The sequence below is a fragment of the Symphodus melops genome, assembly GCF_947650265.1.
Source record: "Symphodus melops genome assembly, chromosome: 23".
Lineage (NCBI taxonomy): Eukaryota > Metazoa > Chordata > Actinopteri > Labriformes > Labridae > Symphodus > Symphodus melops.
The window spans coordinates 2,157,351-2,180,653 of NC_136713.1; the positions used below are offsets into that span (position 1 = coordinate 2,157,351).

A 23,303-nucleotide genomic window follows, 5' to 3' on the forward strand; every position below is an offset into this window, starting at 1 on the left:
TAAAAGAAGTTGAAAAAAAACCCCACTGGTGTTGGGTAATGATTTATTCATGTGATGGTGCACGTATGTTATGGTAAGCATGATTTTACAACAAGACACTGAGAGCATTTTGGTGAAGCACTGGAAGGAGCCAGTTTTATTTTTTTTTGGTTTTGCTACAAATCCCTTTTCTCACAGATGGAGCCAGCAAGAAAGAGGAAGTCCTCACCTGTAAGGGAGTTTTTTGAATTGAATACTCATAACAAGGTTTGTATGTGTGAAAACTCACATACAGTGAAGTGAATATATACATTGAACTATCAGTCCTAATATGTATGACTTCGTTTAAGGTGAGGTGCTTGGTGTGTGACAAACAGCTTACATACAGCAACAACACTTCCTCAATGCTGCGCAATTACAGAGCCCTGCATGAGCATGCCCAGCCTGCCAACAGGCCAGATACAAGCCAAAGTACCATCACATATGTTTTTGCAAGTTGACAAAATCTCATGTTCAGCTCCTACAACACAGCAGCATAACTGTTGTTTTATAACTGTTACAGGTTCCAGAAAAGCAATGGTGGATGAGGCTGTGGTCAACATGATCATCAAGGACTCCCAGCCATTCTCCATTGTGGAGGATGTGGGCTTTAGGGAGCTCATGCATTTAATGGATCCCAACTATATTCTCCCCAGTAGAAAGGTGTGTAAACAGAGCCAAAGTGTTCATATTTATGTTGGTCATCATAACAGCTCTTCTTTTTACACCCAGGCTCTGAAAGCGATGGTAGATAAAAAAATATCATGAGGTCAAGGAGAAGGCCAGAGAGCAGGTCCAGAAGGCTGTGGCTGTCAGCCTGATGTCTGACATGTGGACATCCATCAATATTGGACGCCTACCTCGCTGTAACATGTCATTTCATTGACGATGAAGACAAGCTCTGCACCAATCTGCTTGGGGTGCAACATTTTCCCAAGGCCCATACTGCAGAAAACCTGGCAGCAGGACATGTCCAGCTCATGGAGGAGTGGGGCATAAGAGATAAGGTTAGGTGTCTTGTCACTGATGGTGCATCTAACATGGGCGCATGTGTGAGGCAATTAAATCAATCAATCAATCAATCAATCAATCTTTATTTATATAGCGTCAATTCATAACAGGCGTTATCTCAAGACACTTTACAAAAGCAGGTAAAGGACCTTACTGTTTGTCTGTTAACATTAACAAAAGGGCAGGTAACAAGACCATGCTCATTGTTATGTTTACAAAAAGCAGGTAAAGGACCTTACTTATGGCTATGTTACAAGAGCCCAGCTTAATCCGTCATGGCGTGGCAAGAAAAAACTTCCTTTTAACAGGCAGAAATCTTCAGCAGACCCGGGCTCATGACGGAACAGCCATCTGCTAAACTGTGCTGGGCTTGAAAATGGGATGGGGGAGATGGGACAAGATGCAGAAAGAAGAATAGGATGGGATAGGTTGGGGGGGGGGGGGGGGGGGGGGGGGGGGTCTGGGCAGGCCATCCTCAGGGGGAGGGGGGGGGGGTTGTTTGGGCAGGCCATCCTCACCAACAGTCCCAAGGAACCTAAGAGAGCTCAAGGAACCTAAGAGAGCTCAAAAGGAGAGGTTAGAATACAAAGATAGTGACAAGCTACTGCTTGTCACTATAGACATATCTTATTACTATAAGGTGAGAAAGCTGGGAGAGAAAGAGGGAGAGAGAGATAAGAGATCCTGGTGCCAGTTCCCCCGGTAGTCTAAGCCTATAGCAGCATAACTATGAGCTGGTCCTAAGCCAGCCCTAACTATAAGATTTATCAAAAAGAAAAGTTTTAAGTCTATTCTTAAAAGTACCTTGTGTGTCTGCCTCCCGGACCCCGACTGGTAGACGATTCCAAAGGAGCGGTGCCTGATAACTAAAGGCTCTACCTCCCATAGTACTTTTAGAGACTATAGGCACCACGAGCAGGCCTTCATTCTGGGAACGTAATGTTCTTGATGGATAGTACGGTACAATTAACTCTTTAAGATACGATGGTGCCTGACCGTTTAGAGCTTTGTAGGTGAGCAGAAGGATTTTAAATTCTATTCTAGATTTTATAGGGAGCCAATGGAGAGAAGCCAATACAGGAGTAATGTGGTCCCTTTTCCTCGTTCTAGTAAGAACACGAGCTGCAGCATTTTGGACGAGTTGGAGGGTCTTTAGAGATTTACCATAGCACCCTGCTAAAATAGAATTACAGTAATCCAACCTGGAGGTAACAAATGCATGAACTAATTTTTCAGCATCATTTTGTGACAGGATCTGCCTGATCTTAGAGATATTACGAAGGTGAAAATAAGCAGTCCTTGAAATTTGTTTAATGTAGGAATCAAAGGACATATCCTGATCAAACAGAACTCCTAGGTTTCTAACAGTGGTACTAGAGGCTACACTAATACTACTAAGGGCCGTCATATCGGCAGAGAAAGTCTCTCTAAGGTTCTTAGGTCCAATCACTATAACTTCAGTCTTGTCTGAGTTGAGCAGTAAGAAGTTTCTGGTCATCCAGGTCCTGATGTCCTTGACGCAGGCTTCTAGTTTACGAAGCTGGTTGGTGTCTTCTGGCTTCATTGCTATGTAGAGCTGAGTATCGTCTGCATAGCAATGAAAGTTCATGGAGTGTTTTCTCATAATACTACCTAGAGGAAGCATATATAATGTAAATAAAATCGGACCAAGCACTGATCCTTGAGGCACTCCATGGCTAACTTTGGTGTACAAAGAGGACTCATCATGAACATGCACAAACTGAAATGTGAGGCATACAGTATGCATAGCCCACACCATTGACCTAATGGTTCGCAAGTCATTTGATGATGTAGAAGGACTGAATGAATTGAGGCAGAAATGCAGAAGGTTGGTGACTGTCTTTCGAACCAGCACTACTGCCAAAGAGAGACTGGTCCAGGTGCAGGTGCAGATGGCAAGGCAGCCCTACAAAATGATAATAGAAGTAGACGCGCGTTGGAACAGCACATTCCACATGTTGCAGCGGCTGTACGAGCTGAGAGAGCCAGTGGGGGCAGCCCTGGCGTCACTAAAAACAGACGTCATCCCCTTAACAGCAGCTGAGTATGACACGGTGAACAATACTTTGTGTACTTGCTCCATTTCATCAAGCAACAACTGAGGTGTCAGCCGAAAAGCGTTTCTTCATCCAAAGTAATACCGCTTATGAAGATGTTGCATCACGCCGTATCGACCAAGATGCAGACAATAACTACATCCACCATTGCGAGGCAGCTGGGGGACAACCTGCTTCGACGTCTGAGGGACCACATCAATTCTGTTGAGTCCGCAGGTGCCCTGACAATGCCAACACTACTGGATCCAAGATTTAAAACGCTAGGATTTGAAAACGCCACAAGAAGACAAGAAGCAGTAAACAAAAAATGAATGTGCTGTCCTCATAAGGAATGAAGCCTCTGCCTCCCCAGAACAGCTGCACACCCGCGTGGCTCAATCTGCAGGCAATAGTAAGTAACCCCATCTGTGTCCTTGATTATGATAATGGTATTGTGCTGTGTATGACCCCCCCCCCCCTCCTCCCTTGTTGTTGGGTGAACTTTGGCAGCTGCTGGATGACGCAATAAGCAGCAGCGGGAGCAGCACAAGTGTGGTGACAGATGCAATCATTGAAGTTGATCGATACATGGCGGAAATGAATATTTCCCGGGATGAGGATCTGATGGTGTATTGGCATGAACATAAAACGATGTATCCTCACATGTACAAACTTGCGTTAATGTGGTTATGCTCCCCAGCATCATCTGTGCCTTGTGAACGGGTTTTTTCCAAAGCTGGAGAAGTCTTATCAAAGCGAAGAAACCGCCTAAATCCAAAGACATTGGAAAAACTATTGTTTTTGAATAAAAATATAAAGTCTTGAAAAGTTGTCATTGTTTTTTTAATTTAGAACAGAGCTCCATATCTGTGTTGTTTTCCAGATACTGAAACATGATCATACCATAGAAATATCCATTGTTTATTTTTTCTGCACACATAAGTAAATTATACATTTCAGTTGAGGTCACGGTACTTTGGCATTGAATGTAATGTTATTTTGTCCAGCAGATGGCAGTATTCACTGTTTCAATGAGGCCTCGAGGAGTGAACCTTTTGGTGAAGCAATTGGCTGGAAAGCCTCAGTGATTCATGGGGCTTCATTTGCCCATCACTACCGAGCGTCACCTCCCTCGCTGGCAAGCTCTCTCTTCAGGTGTGCCAATTCTCGGAGGGCAGCCGCTCTCTGCTTCACCGCTTGCGAGATCTCCAAGGTTTACAACTCGGTTCTTCTCTGCATCGCCTCCCCTCTTCTGACACCGATGAGACGAGCTTTTGGTCTTATTCAACACATGTTACCAATCAGCAGGAGCTTATATTTGGACAGAACATAAACAACGACTTTTACATTGCCAACGGCAGGACCTCATGAACAGCAATACCCCAAACACTCATGGTTTTCACCAAATCCCAAACGCCCATAATGCTTTGCAGCATCCAGTCCCCGCGATTGGCTCTACGATCGCTACAATATATACTATTGGTTAAATAAAAACAAAAGGATAGTTTGTCATTTGCATTCATTTCTCACATTGTTGTCCATATAAAGTTAGAAATGTAAAGTTACAACTTTCCTTTAGAATAAAGGCACCTTCACACTGATTAACTGTATACAGGTCTACTTATAAAACCCCAGCTTAGCAACCTGATGATGATGACGACGGCAGGGATGATGATGAGGATAATTATGGCAATTACAGCCTGTAAATAAATAGACCCTTCTATCTCATTTATGGACATATTGTGAAACCAGCAAGCAGATAAATGAAAAAACCTCTCTAACACAAGAGTCAGCTCCACCTCAGAGGGAGAGAGAGAGAGAACATACCTGACAGTGTCTCAGTGTAGACTGACTGGAGATTCTGGAGGAAACACACGGGGAAGTATTCACATCGTCTCTGGTTTTTCACCGTCTTGTCAGTCAGTGTGGTCACAGCTGACTGACCGCCTCACCCTCGGATCTTGACTTGATTCTCTCCCTTCCTTGATTGGCTGGACCGAGGCTGATCCCAGCCACCCTGTACCGTGGTCGCGGGGCTGTTCAGCGAGCCATATAGCTGAAGTTGGCACCCGAGATGAGCGCCTGGAGACCCGGGAGCGGTGCTCTCTTCTCGTCGGGGAGAGGGTCATGGTCGTGGTGGTGGTGCTGCTGGTGGTCGTGGTGGTGGCTGACGATGATCGGGGTGGCTGTGGGCTCGGGGGTTCCCTGGATGTCCTCGGAGGCATGCTCGTCGTCCTGCTCCTGCAGTAGCACCAGGATCTCCTGCGTGGACCCTGTGCGGGGAATCAATTCTTTCCCGGTCCTTCAGCCCGAGGCGGAGATGGAGAACATCACCGACATGTGAGTGTCATAAAAGAGGGAATCATTGGTTCTCCTTTCATCAAATTAGTTTCTGTCATTGCTTTCATTTATTTCCAAACAATTTTCAAATAAAGGAATGTCATCCTTTCCCTCTGCTCAACACCCTAAAAAATAATACTGCACAGTACTTAATTTAAATGATGAAACATTTTTACACACAAATATTGAGTAAATTTCAAAGCTTTGAAATCAAGTGAAAGAAACCATGAATAGATTTACTCAATATTTTCAATCGAGTACGCCTGAATTAAGCAAAATGACAAAAACTGTTTTGTAAATTTAACTGAAATACTCTATAAAGTCTTCAGAAAATATGAGCAGAAAGAACTTAAAAAATGAGTAGAGATAAGTAAAACCATAAGGAGGATATAACTAAATACTTCCCTTTTATTTGCTTAAATAAACAAATTGTATTCATTAAAAATTTGTCTTGTGCTAAAACAATTTTGTCTTTTACTTAAAATATTACATTCTATAAGAGCATAATACTTCAAGATGTCAAACTTAAAATCAAAAACACAAGCATGACCAAATCTCAAACATGAATGTTTTATTCTTACTTTCCTGCATCAGATTTGAAGTATGCAAATGAAAACTGCTTATTTCAGCACTGCATGAAACAGCAGAAACATTACTGACACAGTATTGTGCAATTACTGTAATAGCCAAACAGTAAACGTAAACATTTTGCTAATCTCTCTGAATTTGGCCAAGTTTCAAAAAGAACTAGACCATACTCAACCACACGACAGCAAACGGGAGTTCAATTGTGCTTTTTATCTTTAACTCTCGCCAATCGTCATTTGACTTTGAAAATTATGTCTAACTGTCTTGCAACATGTTATGTAGAACTCACAATACAGTAGTCATGGTCAATATACATACAAATAAAATTAAAATGAGCCTGACCCCACCTGATGATGGTCTGACTAAAAGGAACAAAAGATTGCTTAAGTTTCTCTCCAGAGCCACAACTAACAAGAGTCCAATATCACCTTCCACACGTGGTTCAATTGTGCATGAGTCACATTCTCATCTGAACAACTGCCTCCAAGCAACTACATGACCATGTTTCTCAGTCTTTGCACCTTTACTGAAAGGTTTCCTGCATCTACCTCCAAAAACATCTTTTGAAATGCCTCAAAAAGGTATCTCAGCGTTTTGGGGTATTTCAGGTCTAAGGCATAAGTCAGTCCTAACAGGTAGCAGCAGGCTCTGCTGAGATTTCCGAGATGGTTGAGCACAGCAGAACCCTCGATGACGATCCCGACATCGACTTGTCCACTTTCATTCCGGATCAAGTACACAGCCATCACGCCTCTGCTGCCAGCTCTTCTTCCACACTGACAGCTGCATCAGCAGTCTGCAGATACAGTAAAGACAACGATTATACCAGGCAGGAAGCCAACAAAAAAAAACCTCAAAACAACTAAATTACTCAGTTGTAAAACTTTGTCCAGCAAGTTTTAACTTAATATAGCATCATGATTTTTTGTCAGTTGATTCATTGAATTAAAAAAATATTCTATTTGTACTGAAATTTTTAAAGAAATGTTCGAGTAAATGTAAATGTTTTGCAACATCCAACTAATTATGCATATATTTGCAGAGTTCAAATCTTTATTTAAATTTTACAACGAGGGGTCCAAAGTTTTTAAAAAGCAGATTTTGGAAAGAGACTTTTTTTTTTTTTTTCATAAAACAGAAAATAGGGATATTAAATAATTTTTGGTACATTTCAAAAACAAAACGTTTCATAAATGAGAAGAATATGTACAAATCCTGTAGATTCTCCTGTAATAACTTTCAGAATAATTTTAAGAATGATTAAGGAAAGTTTGAGTAATGGAAGTGTTTTAGAAATCGAGATATTTAGTTCAGATTAAGTATATAAAAAAAGTGTCTGTCCCCTTATACACATGACCAAATGGACATTAGTTGGACAAGGTTTTTGGTTCAGTGTTATAAAGAAAAAACTCATTTGAGATAATGTCTGTTAAAGATGGTTGTATAGGAGAAATATACAGAGACAAACAGACGAGGATTAGTCACCTAAACAACTAAATACACATTCTGGACCTCTTTTATATCATGGTATGAAAAACATTGAAACGCTTATGCATTACCCAAACAAACTTAATTTCAGTTTAGCACATTAGTTTTAGAGAGAAACCCAGATGTTTTTTTGTTGGACTCGCCTGAAACTGCTTACATAAGGCACACACATCTTCACCAAGGTGGTCAATAAGACATCGGATGACAACTTCTCTGGTATTCTCAATGTGAAGATTCCTGCACTCATGTCTTCTATGTACAAATGTCTTGGACATCAACTCCTGGACGGTTGTGCTGCTGTCTCTCTTCTTTAATTCAGATAGAATTTGTCTTTGTCTTCACTGCTTTCTCCTGAAGAATAGTTGAGGATGCTAGAGAAGTACAAAGTTTACACTGCCATCCCATGAGCAGTTACCTTGCAAGAAGGATAAAAACTCAGGAGCCCCAGTGGCTAGTCTGGTGTGAAGCTCTGTCCTTTCAACGCCGCCTGCTGTTCACCCCTCTCTCTGTGTTACATGCCGTCTCATCTCGCCTCTCACCGCCTGTGTCACAGACCATAAAAGTAAGGTTGATGGACAAAAGTCAATATCCCTACAACACATGGAAAATAATGTCCTACTAGATTTTAACATCCCATATCATCATTATTTACAAAGAGCAGCTTACCTGTGTTTTCTTAATCAGTTGTTTTCGTATCTGAAATGCACATTTTCAAATATTTACCCAACATAACTCTTGACCTTGGGATATGAACATTTCAAAACAACCTAACCCCCCCAGTCATGAATTACATGCTTTTAATTCCAATTAATGAACACTGTCACTGAAGACCAGTTTGCCTCCCCTCTGCCTGAGCAATGCATGCTTTACTATATGGAGTAAGATTATAGATCAGCACGACCAGGAATTCAAGATAGAGCCTGACCTGACGTTCAGGACAAAGAGAGACAAACAGACAGTATGTTGACTGTTCACCATTTTAAATATTGTTTTACTTAATGAATCGATGTAATTGTTTTCTGGAGATTTAGATTAGTTTTTGACCTCACATTCACATCAAAAAAGTGCATTAATTTAATACAATTTGAAAAAGAGCAAGAGTAAAATTCAGTAAACCTTAAATTGTTTTTAAAAATCCTGAACACATTTGTATATGATATCAGTGTGTTTTGGATACATTAATTTATCATAAAAATATTTAGAGATGTTAAAAATATAGTCTGCTCTGTGTTCATCAGCGCTGCAGAGACACGCGTGCCCGCGCGCGCACACACGGGAGGTCACGTGGTGCAGGGCAATAACCTGTTAACCACAGTTAACATGCACTAGTTCGTAGTTAATGTATGTAGAATACACTTTCGCAAATAAAAAGCCAAACTTGATTAATTTACCCATTCAACCTACATTTAGGTGAACATATCTTAAATCCTCTCTTAGAGCAAAAATGAATAAATGCGTGACACAAGCTAAGCATGCTAGCTCAACGGCTAAACTAAGCTGAACAGAAAGCTGTGTATGTGCTACACATGCACCCCTCCCCCGCAGACAGCTCCGAGTTCCAAAATCTTTTTTTTTTTTTTTTTAAACGCTTTAACTTTCTTTACACGGTCGTTGCCGTCATATAACCGAATATACATTAGGCTAATGTAGTTCAGTTTTACAGAAGACAATAAATTGCAGTGGTTGCTTGCTTAAGCTTGCTAACAAAGTCAAATTTTAACATTGTCGACATGATATTAAGACTGGTCGGTTTATTTCATGCTCAGGTGTTGCTTCTGTCACGGAGTTTTATGTTAAACTATTATTGTGTTGAAAGATACTTACTTACATGCTTTGTCCAGCTCTTGTCGATACAGTCTGGTCAGAATGAACTTCGCAGCGCGCCACAGCTTTGCCTCAGCCGTTACGGTTTGAAGTAAAGTACCGAGTGATGTCGTCATTTCCGCCAGCCTACTTTTTTTTTAAGTAGATAAGTCAAATTACAAATAATATTAAGTAAAACTGAATAATAATTGAAGTTCTTGAAACTGATTGCTATTCACAGTTTATTCTCAAAAATATTGATGAAACATACAGTAATTATTGTAATATATGTGTGAGCGCGCACGCCTGGATTTAGATAGATAGATAGATAGATAGATACTTTATTGATCCCGAGGGAAATTCAAGGCATCCAGTAGCAGTATACAGACAGGCAGGACACAAGACATTAGTTACAATACACACCCACTGTCCCCCCTCCCCTCTGTATACAAAATCCCCCAAACAAGATTTAGCAACCCCTATGTGTCTAAGAATAAACATAATTATATGTTAAACCTGTGCAGTTAGCATTAGCAATTAGACTTAAAACTTATATAGCATAATGTACATAACCTGTGAGGAGAGAAAAACATGTGTTGGTTAAAAGGGACCTGTAAACAGTTAAAGAGCCTTAGAAACAAAGTGCTGACCTTCTAGAAACTAGTTACATGTGTATGTACAGAGGTGTTTGAGGTAGTGCCAGAGGTGTGAGTACAGTCGTTAAACAGTCAATGCAGGGATGTAAATTGGCTCACCAACTTAAAGGAGCAGTGATTAGCATTACGTGTCCTAGACAATAACCTGAAACCAGGAGTGATTTGGGTGATTATCATTGAGTACCCAACTATTGAGGAGTAGATTAGCATTAAGTGTTGAAGACAATAGAGTGAAACTTGACCTAGTTAGGGTGATCATGTCAACCATTACAGATGTAGCATAACACAACAGTAGGATGAAACCAGACATGATTAGGGTGATTATCTTTAAAGTGACCTGTGCTCAGTAAGGTGACTATCAATATGCATTACAGTGTCCAACTGGGGGCTGACTCTGAGGTCAGCAGTGCAGGTGAGGAGTGAGAAAAAAAGTTAAAAATGAGTCCAGGGATCACTGTGTGCGTGTGCTTGTGTTTGTGTGTGTGCGCGGACAGAGACACATCTAAATATTAGCACAGACACTTCCCAAGATGGCTTATATGAGTATATTCAAATGAACCACAGTTGATGTAAGAGTCAACATTTTTGCTTGGATTTGCAAGATAAGTGTAATTCAACATGTCACAAAATCCCAGTGTGCGTTTGAAAAGCACTTTAATCAACCTTTGATTCCTTTTAACGTCATTTGGCCTTAAAATAAATAGAGCCACTCCATGTCTGAGAGCAATTAAAGAGGAGATTGACTGCAGTATCTGTCCTGGCAGATAAACAGCCTTGTTGATAAGGATTTGCTTGAAATGAAGTTGGGGAAGAAAACCTTGGATGCTGTTAAAATGAAGCAGCAGTCTGGTGAAAGACACTGACTGGCTGTTTGGCTAATGACTGATGACCGTCAGACCTTTTCATTACAAACGACCTTGCAAAGAAAAAGAAAAGAAAAACAGGGAGCTACAGCAGGTTCTAGTGTCCCCGTCTGTGGTGACTGATTGAACATCCTGATTATTTGGACATGTGACTGAAACACAGAGTCTAAAAGTGTACAGTGTAAACTCCTTAAACCGAATAACAAGCAGTTCAATTATCTTTTTTTGTTTTACATAAACGAGTAAGTATTTTCTTTTAAGTATAAAAGAAAACTTGCAAACAAATAGCTTGTTACTTAACATTGATCTACGTATTCTAATGTGCAGAATACACCTACACTTATATATACTTACATTTCTAGCATTTATTTAATTCACATTATCTGTCAATTCTCTTCACTTTTGTAGATAGATTCCTGCACTATCTGCTTATTGCACTTCTGGTGAGATGGCACACCTCTTTTTGTTACTCCTACGCTTGAATATGTGTAATGACAATAAAGTAGAATCTCATCTGAGTGAACGCAAACTTCAATCATATTTATATTGTTCATATTTGTGGGAGCTGCCTCCTTAAGATACAACAACAGAGAGGAAAGTACAGAAAGTATAGGTAATGCAGTGTGAAGGAACATGTAACAACCTTAGAAACTATCCAAACATACAAGTAGTAATTGTGTATTCAAATAGACACATGGAGGTTACTTCAAGCACTACTCCTCTCTAGTAGTTAACACAAGCATGCAGAGAAGCGTTCATTATTGCTGCTGAAAAAAACAGAGATGGTCTCAGCGTTAGGCGATGATGTCACCATTCACCCAAAGTGAAAAGCATCATTTTTTTTATTTTTCAGTCAACTTGGCTTTATTTGACAGGAAGGGCAGAGATCAGACAGAAAATGAAGGCAGGGATGTGTGATTACGTGTATATGATATTTGTTGTATGGCGCCTTTCAAGGCCACCTGCTATGAGGTATTTGAAGGTTAAGCAGTTGTCTTTAATCTTTGCTGAAAATCCTCATCATCAACCAAAAAGTCTTCTTTTTGATTTAAATTCAGAAGTGGAAAATGAAAACTGAAGCTAACCACTTACTGTGAAGAACCCATTTTGGAAATCACTGATTCTAATGAGAAAGGATTTATTCAGCCGGGGTCTCTGCGTGCCTGCCACATTCAAGCATCATCTAATGACCTTGTGACATGTGCAGCAGCAAGGCTGACAAAGAGCTCGGCTGTGACAGTCACAGCTTGTTCCGTCTGAAGGTGAGCCGCTCTCGGACATCTGATCTCAAAGATCTGTTAAGTACACATTGTTTTGCAGAAACCTGTTCACACAGTAACAGTCATTCACTGGAGGGAGTTGCCCACAATCATCTCCTCTCTCTTGCTCTAGTGCAGCAGAGAGAAAGAGGAGAGGGAGAGAGAGCCTCCTTCTTTCTATCTAACAAACTCTTCCAGGTTCATTGATCAGCTGCAGGCCTCCAACAGTTTGAATGATCTGGCTTTGTTATGTTGCTTTGTCTTGTTCGAATGCTTCTGTGTACGCTTCCTCCTCCCTGTTAACAAATGAGCCTCCTGACACACTCTTGTATCTCCTGACAGCTACATCGCTAACCAGAGCGCTTTCTCCTCCATCAACGACAAAGACCTGCACGACTACAACAATCTCAGGAACCTGTGAGTCTTTCACGGCTAATACATGACATGTCTTCTGCAGACAAACATGCATTCATTTGTCTCTTATCGGGATGGTACCAAATATGAATACTACAACACGTCATCGTCCTGATTGGTGTAATCCCATTATTGACACGCTGGTGCCAAGTGCAGATGTTTGATTTCCTGCTCATTGACTCACCATGTCACTTCTTTATTACGCCTCAAGGTCGCACTAATAACAAGAATGAGAGTAACGTAAGCCGAAGTTGAAAGTTTCAAGGCTGATAAAAGAAGAATACTTGTTTACATGGAAAGTCTTCAGCTCTTCACATGCTGTGATGCATCAATTGAAGATGGTCTTTACAAATTATTGATATTTGCAGAATCTAGTATTCTGGTCTTCTTGTTATTGTGGGCATATAGATGTGTGTGTGTGTGTGTGTGTGTTGCTTTCAAACTGCTTGTGATAATGGCGATGTTGCAGGGTGAGTTACTGCGGATTAGAAAACACAGATAGATGTGAACGCATGGAGAGAGAGAGAGAGAGAGAGAGAGAGAGAGAGAGAGAGAGAGAGAGAGAGAGAGAGAGAGAGAGAGAGAGAGAGAGAGAGAGAGAGAGAGAGAGAGAGAGAGAGAGAGAGAGAGAGAGAAAGAGAGAGAGAGAGAGAGAGAGAGAGAGAGAGATAGATAGATAGATAGATAGATAGATAGATAGATAGATAGATAGATAGATAGATTCTATTTAACAGGAAAAGGTCCAGATGTCACTATTTGACATCTTTTTACAGTCATTATGTTACAGTCTCTTTTTTTATAGTAAACTACAAATCTTTCATATCAGATCAGATGCATTATTATTGTAATTCATAAAAGATAAATATGTGATGTCACACCTCAGCTGATGAGGCTCACACACAGACTGTGGGGATAATAAAGGCACTTTGAACTAATCATCTGACTTGGAGGTTTCTGTTTAAAAACAGTCATCTGTTTCATTTTAACCAGCATTTAGAAAACTAGCAGCATCTTGTTAGCAAAGGACAACACATGAAATATCAATACATATTTGTCAAGATCAACCGAAATCACAAATATACTGTATATCAGGTAGAGCATTTACAGTCAGATCTGTCAGCATCCAAGTCATTTAAAGTCACCTGAAAAACAGCCAAAGGGAGCAGCTCTTTAAGATCTGTGATGTTTCTGCACATTCATATCCACACAGCACTTATACAGAAGTACTGTTGTAGTGAAACAATGAACAAAAGCAGAAATAGATCCATAAATACACAAACAGATTCACACGTCTACAAAGATCAACAAGTGTGCACGTGTTTGAAGGATCTGTGTAGATGTGTATGGATCTATTTACACCATGGCAAAGTAGAACCACAGCTGTGTTCAGACTTTTAGATGAGGTGAGTTCCCTGAGAACTGCACACCATGGGGAGTTTCTTGTCTTTCCATGAAGCAGGAGCTAAACAGGTTTGCCTCTGCCAGGTGAAACCGTTAATAAAGAGGAAGGGTTCCAATAGTTCCTAGAACTATGAAAAAGTTCCTACGGTGTGAAAACACCTCACGCTACAACAGCAGCTCTGTCGACTTACACTGACAAGATGTTGCTAATGTGTTTGTAGTTCCAGGATTCATTATTAAGGACAATAAGTAAATCCCAGAGGTCTTCCTGGAGTTCAGGCTCCTGCTGCTTCAACTATTTGGTTCTTCTTGTTCAAAACAGCATCTGTAGAGTATTTACAAGTGCTAACTAATTCATCAGTAATACGGGATAAAAGCTGTGGACTCTTTTAATATCAAAAGGAACGTCATTGAAATAAACAGGAATCTGGTTTCTCGAACGTTACAGATCTTGAACCTGATTTTTTTGCAGGTGATTTTGATTCCTGAAAACTGTTTGTAATAACTTGATTTTGTTTGTGTGACAGAACGGTAACCAACAGCAGACTGACATACGTATCCAAGCTGGCCTTTCAAAACAACGTCAAGCTGCAGTACCTGTAAGTCTAAACTCAGGGAACAGATTGATGCTTGCTGCTGATGAAACAGCCTCAGTAAGTGTGAGTCTGTTTTCTATGATTTATTGTTGGAGTTAAATGAAGAAAGAAGATCAACAACAGCTGAGAGTCTGATGGGAAACGAAGTTCAGTTCAGGTTCAGCCTGAACACTGCTTATAATTGATCTTTCAATCTTGATACTTATTATACTAATCAGATGTAATTGTCACAGTGCTTGTAGAGGGGAAACTTTGAATGTAAAAACAATGCATGTAGAAATGTGCTGCCTTATTATTCCTCGTTGTGTTGATATAACACTCTCCCTCGCTGATGTTTGGTTTTACTTTCCAGGAATCTAAAGGATAACAACCTGTCATCGCTGTCCTGGAGGATATTCAGACACCTCAACATCTCTGATCTGTGAGTTCCCCGTCAGTCTGTCCCTGTCTCTCTCTCTCTCTCTCTCTGAGTCACAGTATGTAGAGTATATATCACCTTTCATATCAACTGTCAGTGTTTGATTTACTGCTGCCTTGGGGAAAGAATGATTTTTGTAATCATTGAAGGAAGGGAGAGACAGGGAGGCCTGATTGATTCATAAAAGTCGTACAGAGTGCAGACATTGTTCAAAGTGTTTGTTTCTTCTTCAGAGCACACAAGTTATTCACTTCTGTCAGGACCTAAATACTTATACTAAATACTTATTATTATTAAATAGAACAATAATAATAACTAAATACTTATTATTATTAAATAGAACAATAATAATAACTAAATACTTATTATTATTAAATAGAACAATAATAATAACTAAATACTTATTATCATTAAACAGAACAATAATAATAACTAAATACTTATTATTATTAAATAGAACAATAATAATAACTAAATGCTTATTATTATTAAATAGAACAATAATAATAATAATAACTAAATACTTATTATTATTAAATAGAACAATAATAATAACTAAATACTTATTATTATTAAATAGAACAATAATAAGAATAAGAATAATAACTAAATACTTATTATTATTAAATAGAACAATAATAATAACTAAATACTTATTATTATTAAATAGAACAATAATAATAACTAAATACTTATTATTATTAAACAGAACAATAATAATAACTAAATACTTATTATTATTAAATAGAACAATAATAATAACTAAATACTTATTATTATTAAATAGAACAATAATAATAATAATAATAACTAAATACTTATCATCATTAAATAGAACAATAATAATAATAATAATAATAACTAAATACTTATTATTATTAAATAGAACAATATTAATAATAATAAAAACTAAATACTTGTTATTATTAAATAGAACAATAATAATAATAACTAAATACTTATTATTATTAAATAGAAGAATAATAATAACTAAATAATTATTATTATTAAATAGAACAATAATAATAATAATAACTAAATACTTATTATTATTAAATAGAACAATAATAATAATAATGACTAAATACTTATTATTATTAAATAGAACAATAATAATAATAACTAAATACTTATTATTATAAATAGAACAATAATAATAACTAAATACTTATTATTATTAAATAGAACAATAATAATAATAATAATAACTAAATACTTATTATTATTAAATAGAATCTAAATCTTAAAACGTGTATCTGAAGAGAATTACCAACCCTGCCTTTAATTTAACTCAACCATTAGGACTAAGTAGTTTACATCGTTATAGGAATTTTCAGATTTATGTCCAAGCGTTCATTTTATAAAAAAGTTGACTTTTAATTTGATATTTTATGCTAATGCCATTATTGACATATGAGGCTCCTGCAGTGCTGTGAGCGACAGATTAGCAGAGTCGAGGAGAACAGCTCATGACACGTTCCAAACACTCTTCCCAAAAACTGTGAGTGTCTCCTTCAAACAGAAGGACTGTATTGACCCCATAGATCGTGTGCGTGTGCGTGTGTGTGTGTGTGTGTGTGTGTGTGTGTGTGTGTGTGTGTGTGTGTGTGTGTGTGTGTGTGTGTGTGTGTGTGTGTGTAGGATCCTGTCAGGGAACCCTCTGCACTGTTCCTGTGAGAACATGTGGATCAAGCTGTGGTTAGGAGAGGAAGCAGACATTCAGGAGCTGCGCTGCATCGAGGATGGAGGAGGCCGCAAGCTGCTGTCCAGACTGACTTTACCTAACTGTGGTAAGAACACGCTCACACACACACACACACACACACACACACACACACACACACACACACAGTGTGGAGGACTCAGACACGTGTGATGGACGGGCCTGGAAAAGACATTGTTACTCAAGCTGTAACAAAGTGAAAAGTGCTGAAGGGCCTGCAGGAAAAGGGTCATCCTGCTGACTTCCTCTACCTATTTCTTCTTCTAAATATCTGTGACGATTGTGTGTGTGTGTGCTCTCGTGTGTTTTGCACGTGTCTCACACATCTGTTTTTTATGTAAGTCCTTTGCTAGCTTAAATCTAGGATACAGGCTTTATGAGTTATTATGTTATCATATGTTGTTGTTACAATTGCAAACATTGTAAGCGTGTTCCCAGGGGAGTGAGATTTTTAGATAGATAGATAGATAGATAGATAGATAGATAGATAGATAGATAGATAGATAGATAGATAGATACTTTATTGATCCCGAGGGAAATTCAAGGCATCTAGTAGCATTATACAGACAGGCAGGACACAAGACATTAGTTACAATACACACCCGCTGTCCCCCCCGTATACAAAATCCCTCAAACAAGATATAGCAGCCCCTATGTGACTAAGAATAAACATAATTATATGTTAAACCTGTGCAGATTTCAGTCAGTTTCAGTCAGTTTCAAATCCATGCAAATAAAATAGAAGGAGAGCTTTGTATGCATTAACCAAAGCCACTGCAGTAATCACATCTGATATAAGAGCTGCTGGTATGTGAACCTTCACCGCCTACAGCAGAGAAGCAGCACACACTGTATTTCATGCTTAGCTCTGTATATTGTAATTTCCCCAGACACTGAGCAGAGGAAAAAAAGCTACCATTTCTTTCACATGAGCAGGCAAACAAATGAGCAAATAAACGCAAGGATGCACACTCAGATCTTTGCTTGCGTCAATGGTGGCGTTTGTGGAGCGCTTGCTGCGGGAGGGTTTAGAGCTCCCGGAAACATTTGAACTACGCGCGGAAAGAGCGCACCGCGCCCTGATGCCGAAGCCGCTTGAGGACTCCCCGCCGAGGTCTATCGTGGTCGAACTGTCAAGCTACAGGATGAAAGAAGAGCTGCTGAGAACGGCCTGGCAAAAGAGAGGATTTGAACACCTTGGAAAACGAGTCAATGTGGATCACGACTATGCGCCTGATGTCTTAAAAAAGCGCAGGGAATATGCTGAAGCGAAAGCGGTCCTGAAGGCGAAGACAATCCGCATTCAGACGCCGTTCCCCGCCAGATTCAGAGTTTTCTACCAGGAGGCGACGCAGGATATGGAGAGGAGGGGTCTCCCGGTGTCGGTCATTAAACACCCGGACTCACTTTTGGAGAGGATCCAGCAGTTCACATGGCACACCGTTAAGAGGCCGAGGAACCGGGACAGAGGTGACAGGGCTTCGGCATTTAAGGAAAAGTTACAGGCTTTCAGACGCCAGGACTCGGGGTGACTGTAAGTGATCTGTAAACTGTTGGGTGCCAGCGAATTTTGATTTTAACGAGTGAGTCCGGTGTGACTTTATTTTGATGTATTTCTTTTTTTCTCCTCCGGGAACTCCCAGCAGAGGGCTGACTTAGTCTGCTAACATGTGCTGATTCTCAAAGGTGTGCGGTATGGGCTATCTAACTAAGAGTATAATGTAAACGTCGGGGAAAGATGTTTCTCTGTTTGCTGCCGGGACAGAGACAATACAATGCATGAAGGCCCTCTCCCACCTGACAGGTGGAGAGGCTTTACCTCAGAGCCCTTCATCCATCAGGGCTTCATCAGGGTCGATATTAAGACCCCACAGTTGGAAGTCTTATTTTCTGTCTTTACTGTTCTTATGGTGTTCTGTGGGTTGTATGAGTTTTTGTTGTTAGCTGCAGTTATTGGCAGCCTGTGTGGGGTAACCTGTGTTTTATTTTGCTACTTATGGACACTTGTGGTGAGTCTCGGTTATATGTCATCTCTCTTCTCAATGACCACTGAATGCAAGAAGTTAAAATAGCTACTTATAATGTGAATGGCCTTGTCAACCCCATTAAGAGAAGTAAGATTTTAACTAAACTAAGGGTTAGGGTAGGTTAGGGTTAGGCTGCACTCGTCTTCGGCACAGTTACCAGAGCATGTTACTCTTTTCTGTCGGATGGTGTATATCCAAAATGTCTCCAAACTCCTGAAGTTGGGCGTCCTTTCTTGTCATCTTGTCCACGATGTTTTCCCCATGCTTTGAGCTAGCAGGCTAAGCGCTATCTTCTGTGTTGCTAACGCTACTTTTGGCTGTGTCATTCTGCTCGGAACATCTGGAAGCCCGCCTAGCCAAATCCCTGCGACACATTGTCGGGTGACAGCTGGCATTCACTGCGCTCAAACTGTCTATCAGCTCTCCACAGATCAACTGAAGGTTCATGTAGAAGACATAAAGAGCAGCAAATGGATTTAGAAAGGCAAAGTTATAGTTACTATCCACTCTGCAACTCGTGTCTTTATCCCTCTTCTTGTCCATAATGCATGATGGACTATTATTGTGATGTTCTTTTTCTTGTGCAGGCCATCTTAAAACTAGTCAGACGACATATAGGCAGGTCAACTTTCTTTCCCCTCACAGGCTTCCTTACTTTTGTCATTGATGTTGTTAGTCAGGACTTTATTGTGCTGTTGGCTGTTTCTCTGCAGACACTTCAGTGCCAGTCGTTTCCATGTGTTTACAACAGTGGTGCCAAACACTAAAACACATCATAGTGAAATATTTCCTGCTAATGACTCACATGTTGACAGAGTATGTGTCATGGATGGTTTGACTATCAAAGCTGCGCTGGAAAATAATTGAACATGGAGATAATTTGTCGTGTTCCGAGGCGGGTCACGACAACAACACAGACAGTAACACCAGCGAGGTTTTCCCAAGTTTGAACTCTGTCGCTGTGTCTCTCTTTGATTGGGGCGAATGTGCTTAAATGAAAGCAGGAGAGAAAGTAAGAGGGAGAGCAGGAGATTGAATTCAAGGTCTCTCTTTGTGAGTCCATGTTTTCCCCTGCTCTGTGGTAGTGTGTGTGTGTGTGTGTGTGTGTGTGTGTGTGTGTGTGTGTGTGTGTGTGTGTGTGTGTGTGTGTGTGTTTGCCTGCTCTTCCACTCTTGTTGTTGAGGTTGTTACATGCCTGGTGTTGTGAATGAAAGGACAAGTGTCCCAATCCTAAATTTGCTTCCTTCCTTTTCCCCCTTTCCTCCGACCTCCCTCTCCCCCTGCCTCCTTCTCCTCCTGCCTCTCCTCTTCTCCTCCTCCTTCCCTCTCCCTGGTTGGATGTAGAGCTTCCCATGGCAACTTTGAACCCATCCACAGTGAGATTAATGGAGGGGAAGAGCGTGGACCTGACCTGCACAACCTCTGGGGTGCCCTCACCTGAGCTGATATGGAACATGTCGCTGGTCTCCAAATATGATGTTAGAACACACACACACACACACACACACACACACACACACACACACACACACACACACACACACACACACACACACACACACAAACAAACACACACACTAAACCTTTTTCACTCATGCCCTTCTGAAACATTCTTGAAGATTACAGAACAGGATGCCCTGGAACCTGAGTTGCTCTTTCACACATGACCCCTCACAGTGGGAGAGTTTCCCTCTCAGATGAAGGCATGGGGGATGGCCAATGGTTCTTGGGGTGCAGAGCATGAAAATAGGATGCAGTGGAAGTCACTGTTTAATGTTTACATCATACACAACATAGTGTTGACAGAGTCTGCACAGGATCAATGAGTGAGTGGAAAAGAGAGAGAGAATGATCACAGCAGGTAATATTCAGGAACATTCTTGCAGGGATAATGACGTTTACATCATTGACTCACCTCAACTTTTTTCCAGAAAGGTTACAAGGGTGCTGACAGGGAAAAAGTTGGGACACATTTTCAGTCAGAAATTCTTCCTTTAGCAGGTGCCAGTAGTGTAGTGGTTAGTGCACATGCCCCATCGTCCTGAAAGTGGGTGGTCCAGGTCAGAATCAGTACTGAGGCTAACCATGTCATTCCCCACTCTCTCCTGATTTCAGACTATCCAACACCCTCCAAAAAGAATAATAATAATGAACTAAACAGTGATAGGTTGATGGATATTTATTAGTATATCCTGGGATAAAACTTGCATGTCACTGTTGCAGTACAACGATGGATTGCAATAATCATGCAAAAACAAATACAATACTTTAGGAACAATGACCTTTAAATGACAACAAGTGAAAAGAATAGCATCATTAAAAGCTGCATCTTTTAATATGTAGAACTGTGCCAGGGGTGTGTTGAAAACTCCTGATATAAGAATGTGTTTCATTCCTCAGATCAGGACATCAGGACAGATTTCTGTGATGCGACTCTCCAACCTGTCCTCTCTGGACCACAACCGCAAGATCAGCTGCACGGCTGAGAACGCTGTCGGAGAGAAAGAGTCCTCGCTGGTGCTGGATATTCTTTGTACGGCTCTAATTCAGTGTGTGTGTGTGTGCAGTGAAGTCTTTAAAGCTGTAGAAGACTAATGCTCCTTTTAATCAGTGTTTTTGGATGCTTCACGAGTTCTACCGCTGAATTGCTATTTGCTTTTTTGTTTGTGTGTTTTCTGTTTGTGTCTGTCATCGGTGCCCTTAAACTCTTTATTCTTTCTTTTACACTCAGTTCCTCCAAAGATCACGAAGCTGAGTGATGCGATCCTGGACCATGACTGGTGGATCCCCTTCAGCATGACAGGTACGACAGAGAAATCCAAATAACATCCTTCACTGATACTTTTCTGAAGTATCATCATGATCATATCCATGTTAATAAATCAAAGCAGGACCACTTATCCTATGTGTCCTTGAGCAAGACACTTCAACTAAACGAGACACATGTAACCAGTGAAATCTACAGAATCTCTTTCGTTGTATTTCCAGGAAACCCAGAGCCGATGCTACAATGGTTTCTGAATGGAAAAAAGGTGACGGAAGGGAACTTCATCTTATCACTGATCCATGAGGTCACAGAGACAGAATACCACGGCTGCCTGCAGCTGGACAACCCCACACACCTTAACAACGGCCGCTACATGCTCGTGGCTACAAACAGATATGGGACAGACCAAAGGGAGGTGGAAGCTCAGTTCATGAGGCCGCCCAGTGAAGGTGAGCAGTAAAGCTGCTCTCAAATGTTTGAACATTCAGGATGTTTTGCCAAAGAGAGTCACTGGTACATCTTTATTGACATATTTTATAAGCCAGCGTCAGCTCAACATATCAATGAAATGTTCTTTTTGTTTTGCATTTTCTGATGTGCAGATCCTGTGAAACATGTTCCTAATGACTAATATCATGCTGTCAGTGTCTCTTCAGATCAATGTTTCTTTTCTGTTCAATATCTCATCTTTTCATCCTCCTCCATTAAGACAAATCACATTTTATAAATCTTTCTCTTTTATCTCTCAAGTTGCTGAGGGTGCGTTACATCAGCTAGACATGAGGCTTGTTGTCCTTTCTTTTGTGGCACCCATGCTGTTGTGATTCTGTTATTGATATTCTGCATGTTGAATTCATGTTTTTTTTTCTTTAATGTTTGTTTGTGTAATGGATATGTTATTGACAGAAGCTCTGAAAACAGGCATGACTGACGACATGATTTAGTGACGAGCATGCTGCAGAATTGACTCTTTGAGTGTTTCGGTATGTTTGAAAGCTAACGGTTCTTTGCTGTCTCTTTCTCCAACACCTCATCCCTCCTGCAGAGCTCCCAACAGGTACTGCAAGGAATTTGACTTTTCATAGCTCTCATAGTTAAATGATCAATTACTTAGCCGCCTTCTCTAAATGACTTGTTGTTACTTTTGCTACACACAGGGGAATAAAGTGCCAGCTTGAATTGACAATGTAAAAGGGGCTAATGAAAACAACCAGCTGAAACCCTGTTTATTAGATGGATAGATAGATAGATAGATAGATAGATAGATAGATAGATAGACAGATAGATAGATAGATAGATAGATACTTTATTGATCCCGAGGGAAATTCAAGCCTTAAACCCTTTATTTCAGACAGAGGTAGAAAAATATGGCTTTTTCATTCAAGTCCAGCTACTTTTGTTTTCATCCTGAAATCACATCATCTCTGGCAGATTTTATCTGTTGCATGATCGTGTCGTGGTCCCCATCTGACTTCTTTGAAATAAGAAGCATATGAATTGTCGTACGTATGAATTGATACCACAAACCAGATTTGATGCAAAACACTGAGACTAAAGCAGCTGCTAATGGTTGAAAGTCAGTGAAAGACAGAAGAAGAAGAGGGCGTGATCTTGCAACGCAGTGCAGAGCTTATAAGTGCTAATATGAGAAACTCTGATAATAATAATCCAGTTTGGTAACTGCTAGAGCACCTTTACAATATGAGAGAAAAGACTTTGAAGATGTGGGAGTTCAAAACTCCTCCAAATTGGACAGATAAGCTAAAGTTAGCCTGAACTCATGTTACACATCCTACATGCATTGATAGAATACACAGCGACTGTTTTCATCTGTAAATCAATGTGCTGCTCTTTAGATTGGTGTTGATAGATTG

At 40.1% G+C, this 23,303-nt stretch overlaps 1 protein-coding gene and 3 long non-coding RNA genes across 4 annotated transcripts in view; 2 read left to right on the forward strand and 2 right to left on the reverse strand.

Moving 5' to 3' along the window:
* Nucleotides 1–4,951: 4,951 nt before the first annotated feature.
* Nucleotides 4,952–23,303, forward strand: part of LOC306818797 (BDNF/NT-3 growth factors receptor-like) — a gene marked incomplete at its 3' end in the record, with an annotated part of 19,782 nt that continues 1,430 nt past the window's right edge. The window contains exons 1-9 of the mRNA XM_079336516.1: nucleotides 4,952–5,426; nucleotides 12,426–12,500; nucleotides 14,426–14,497; nucleotides 14,847–14,915; nucleotides 16,554–16,702; nucleotides 20,007–20,140; nucleotides 21,063–21,195; nucleotides 21,394–21,465; nucleotides 21,651–21,878. Coding sequence (XP_079192642.1) covers nucleotides 5,161–5,426; nucleotides 12,426–12,500; nucleotides 14,426–14,497; nucleotides 14,847–14,915; nucleotides 16,554–16,702; nucleotides 20,007–20,140; nucleotides 21,063–21,195; nucleotides 21,394–21,465; nucleotides 21,651–21,878 — 1,198 coding nt within the window. The remainder of the gene's footprint in view (nucleotides 5,427–12,425; nucleotides 12,501–14,425; nucleotides 14,498–14,846; nucleotides 14,916–16,553; nucleotides 16,703–20,006; nucleotides 20,141–21,062; nucleotides 21,196–21,393; nucleotides 21,466–21,650; nucleotides 21,879–23,303) is intronic.
* LOC306818981 lies at nucleotides 5,983–7,734 on the reverse strand. The gene is made up of 2 exons (XR_013778447.1): nucleotides 7,646–7,734; nucleotides 5,983–6,810 (listed from the first exon to the last, which is right to left on the reverse strand). It is a non-coding gene; the product is annotated as an uncharacterized lncRNA (long non-coding RNA).
* LOC306818977 lies at nucleotides 7,737–9,586 on the reverse strand. The gene is made up of 3 exons (XR_013778440.1): nucleotides 9,327–9,586; nucleotides 8,169–8,198; nucleotides 7,737–8,044 (listed from the first exon to the last, which is right to left on the reverse strand). It is a non-coding gene; the product is annotated as an uncharacterized lncRNA (long non-coding RNA).
* Nucleotides 22,726–23,303, forward strand: part of LOC306818987 — a 1,408-nt gene continuing 830 nt past the window's right edge. The window contains exon 1 of the long non-coding RNA XR_013778453.1: nucleotides 22,726–23,303. This exon is cut by the window's right edge and continues 549 nt beyond it. This is a non-coding gene — a long non-coding RNA (uncharacterized lncRNA).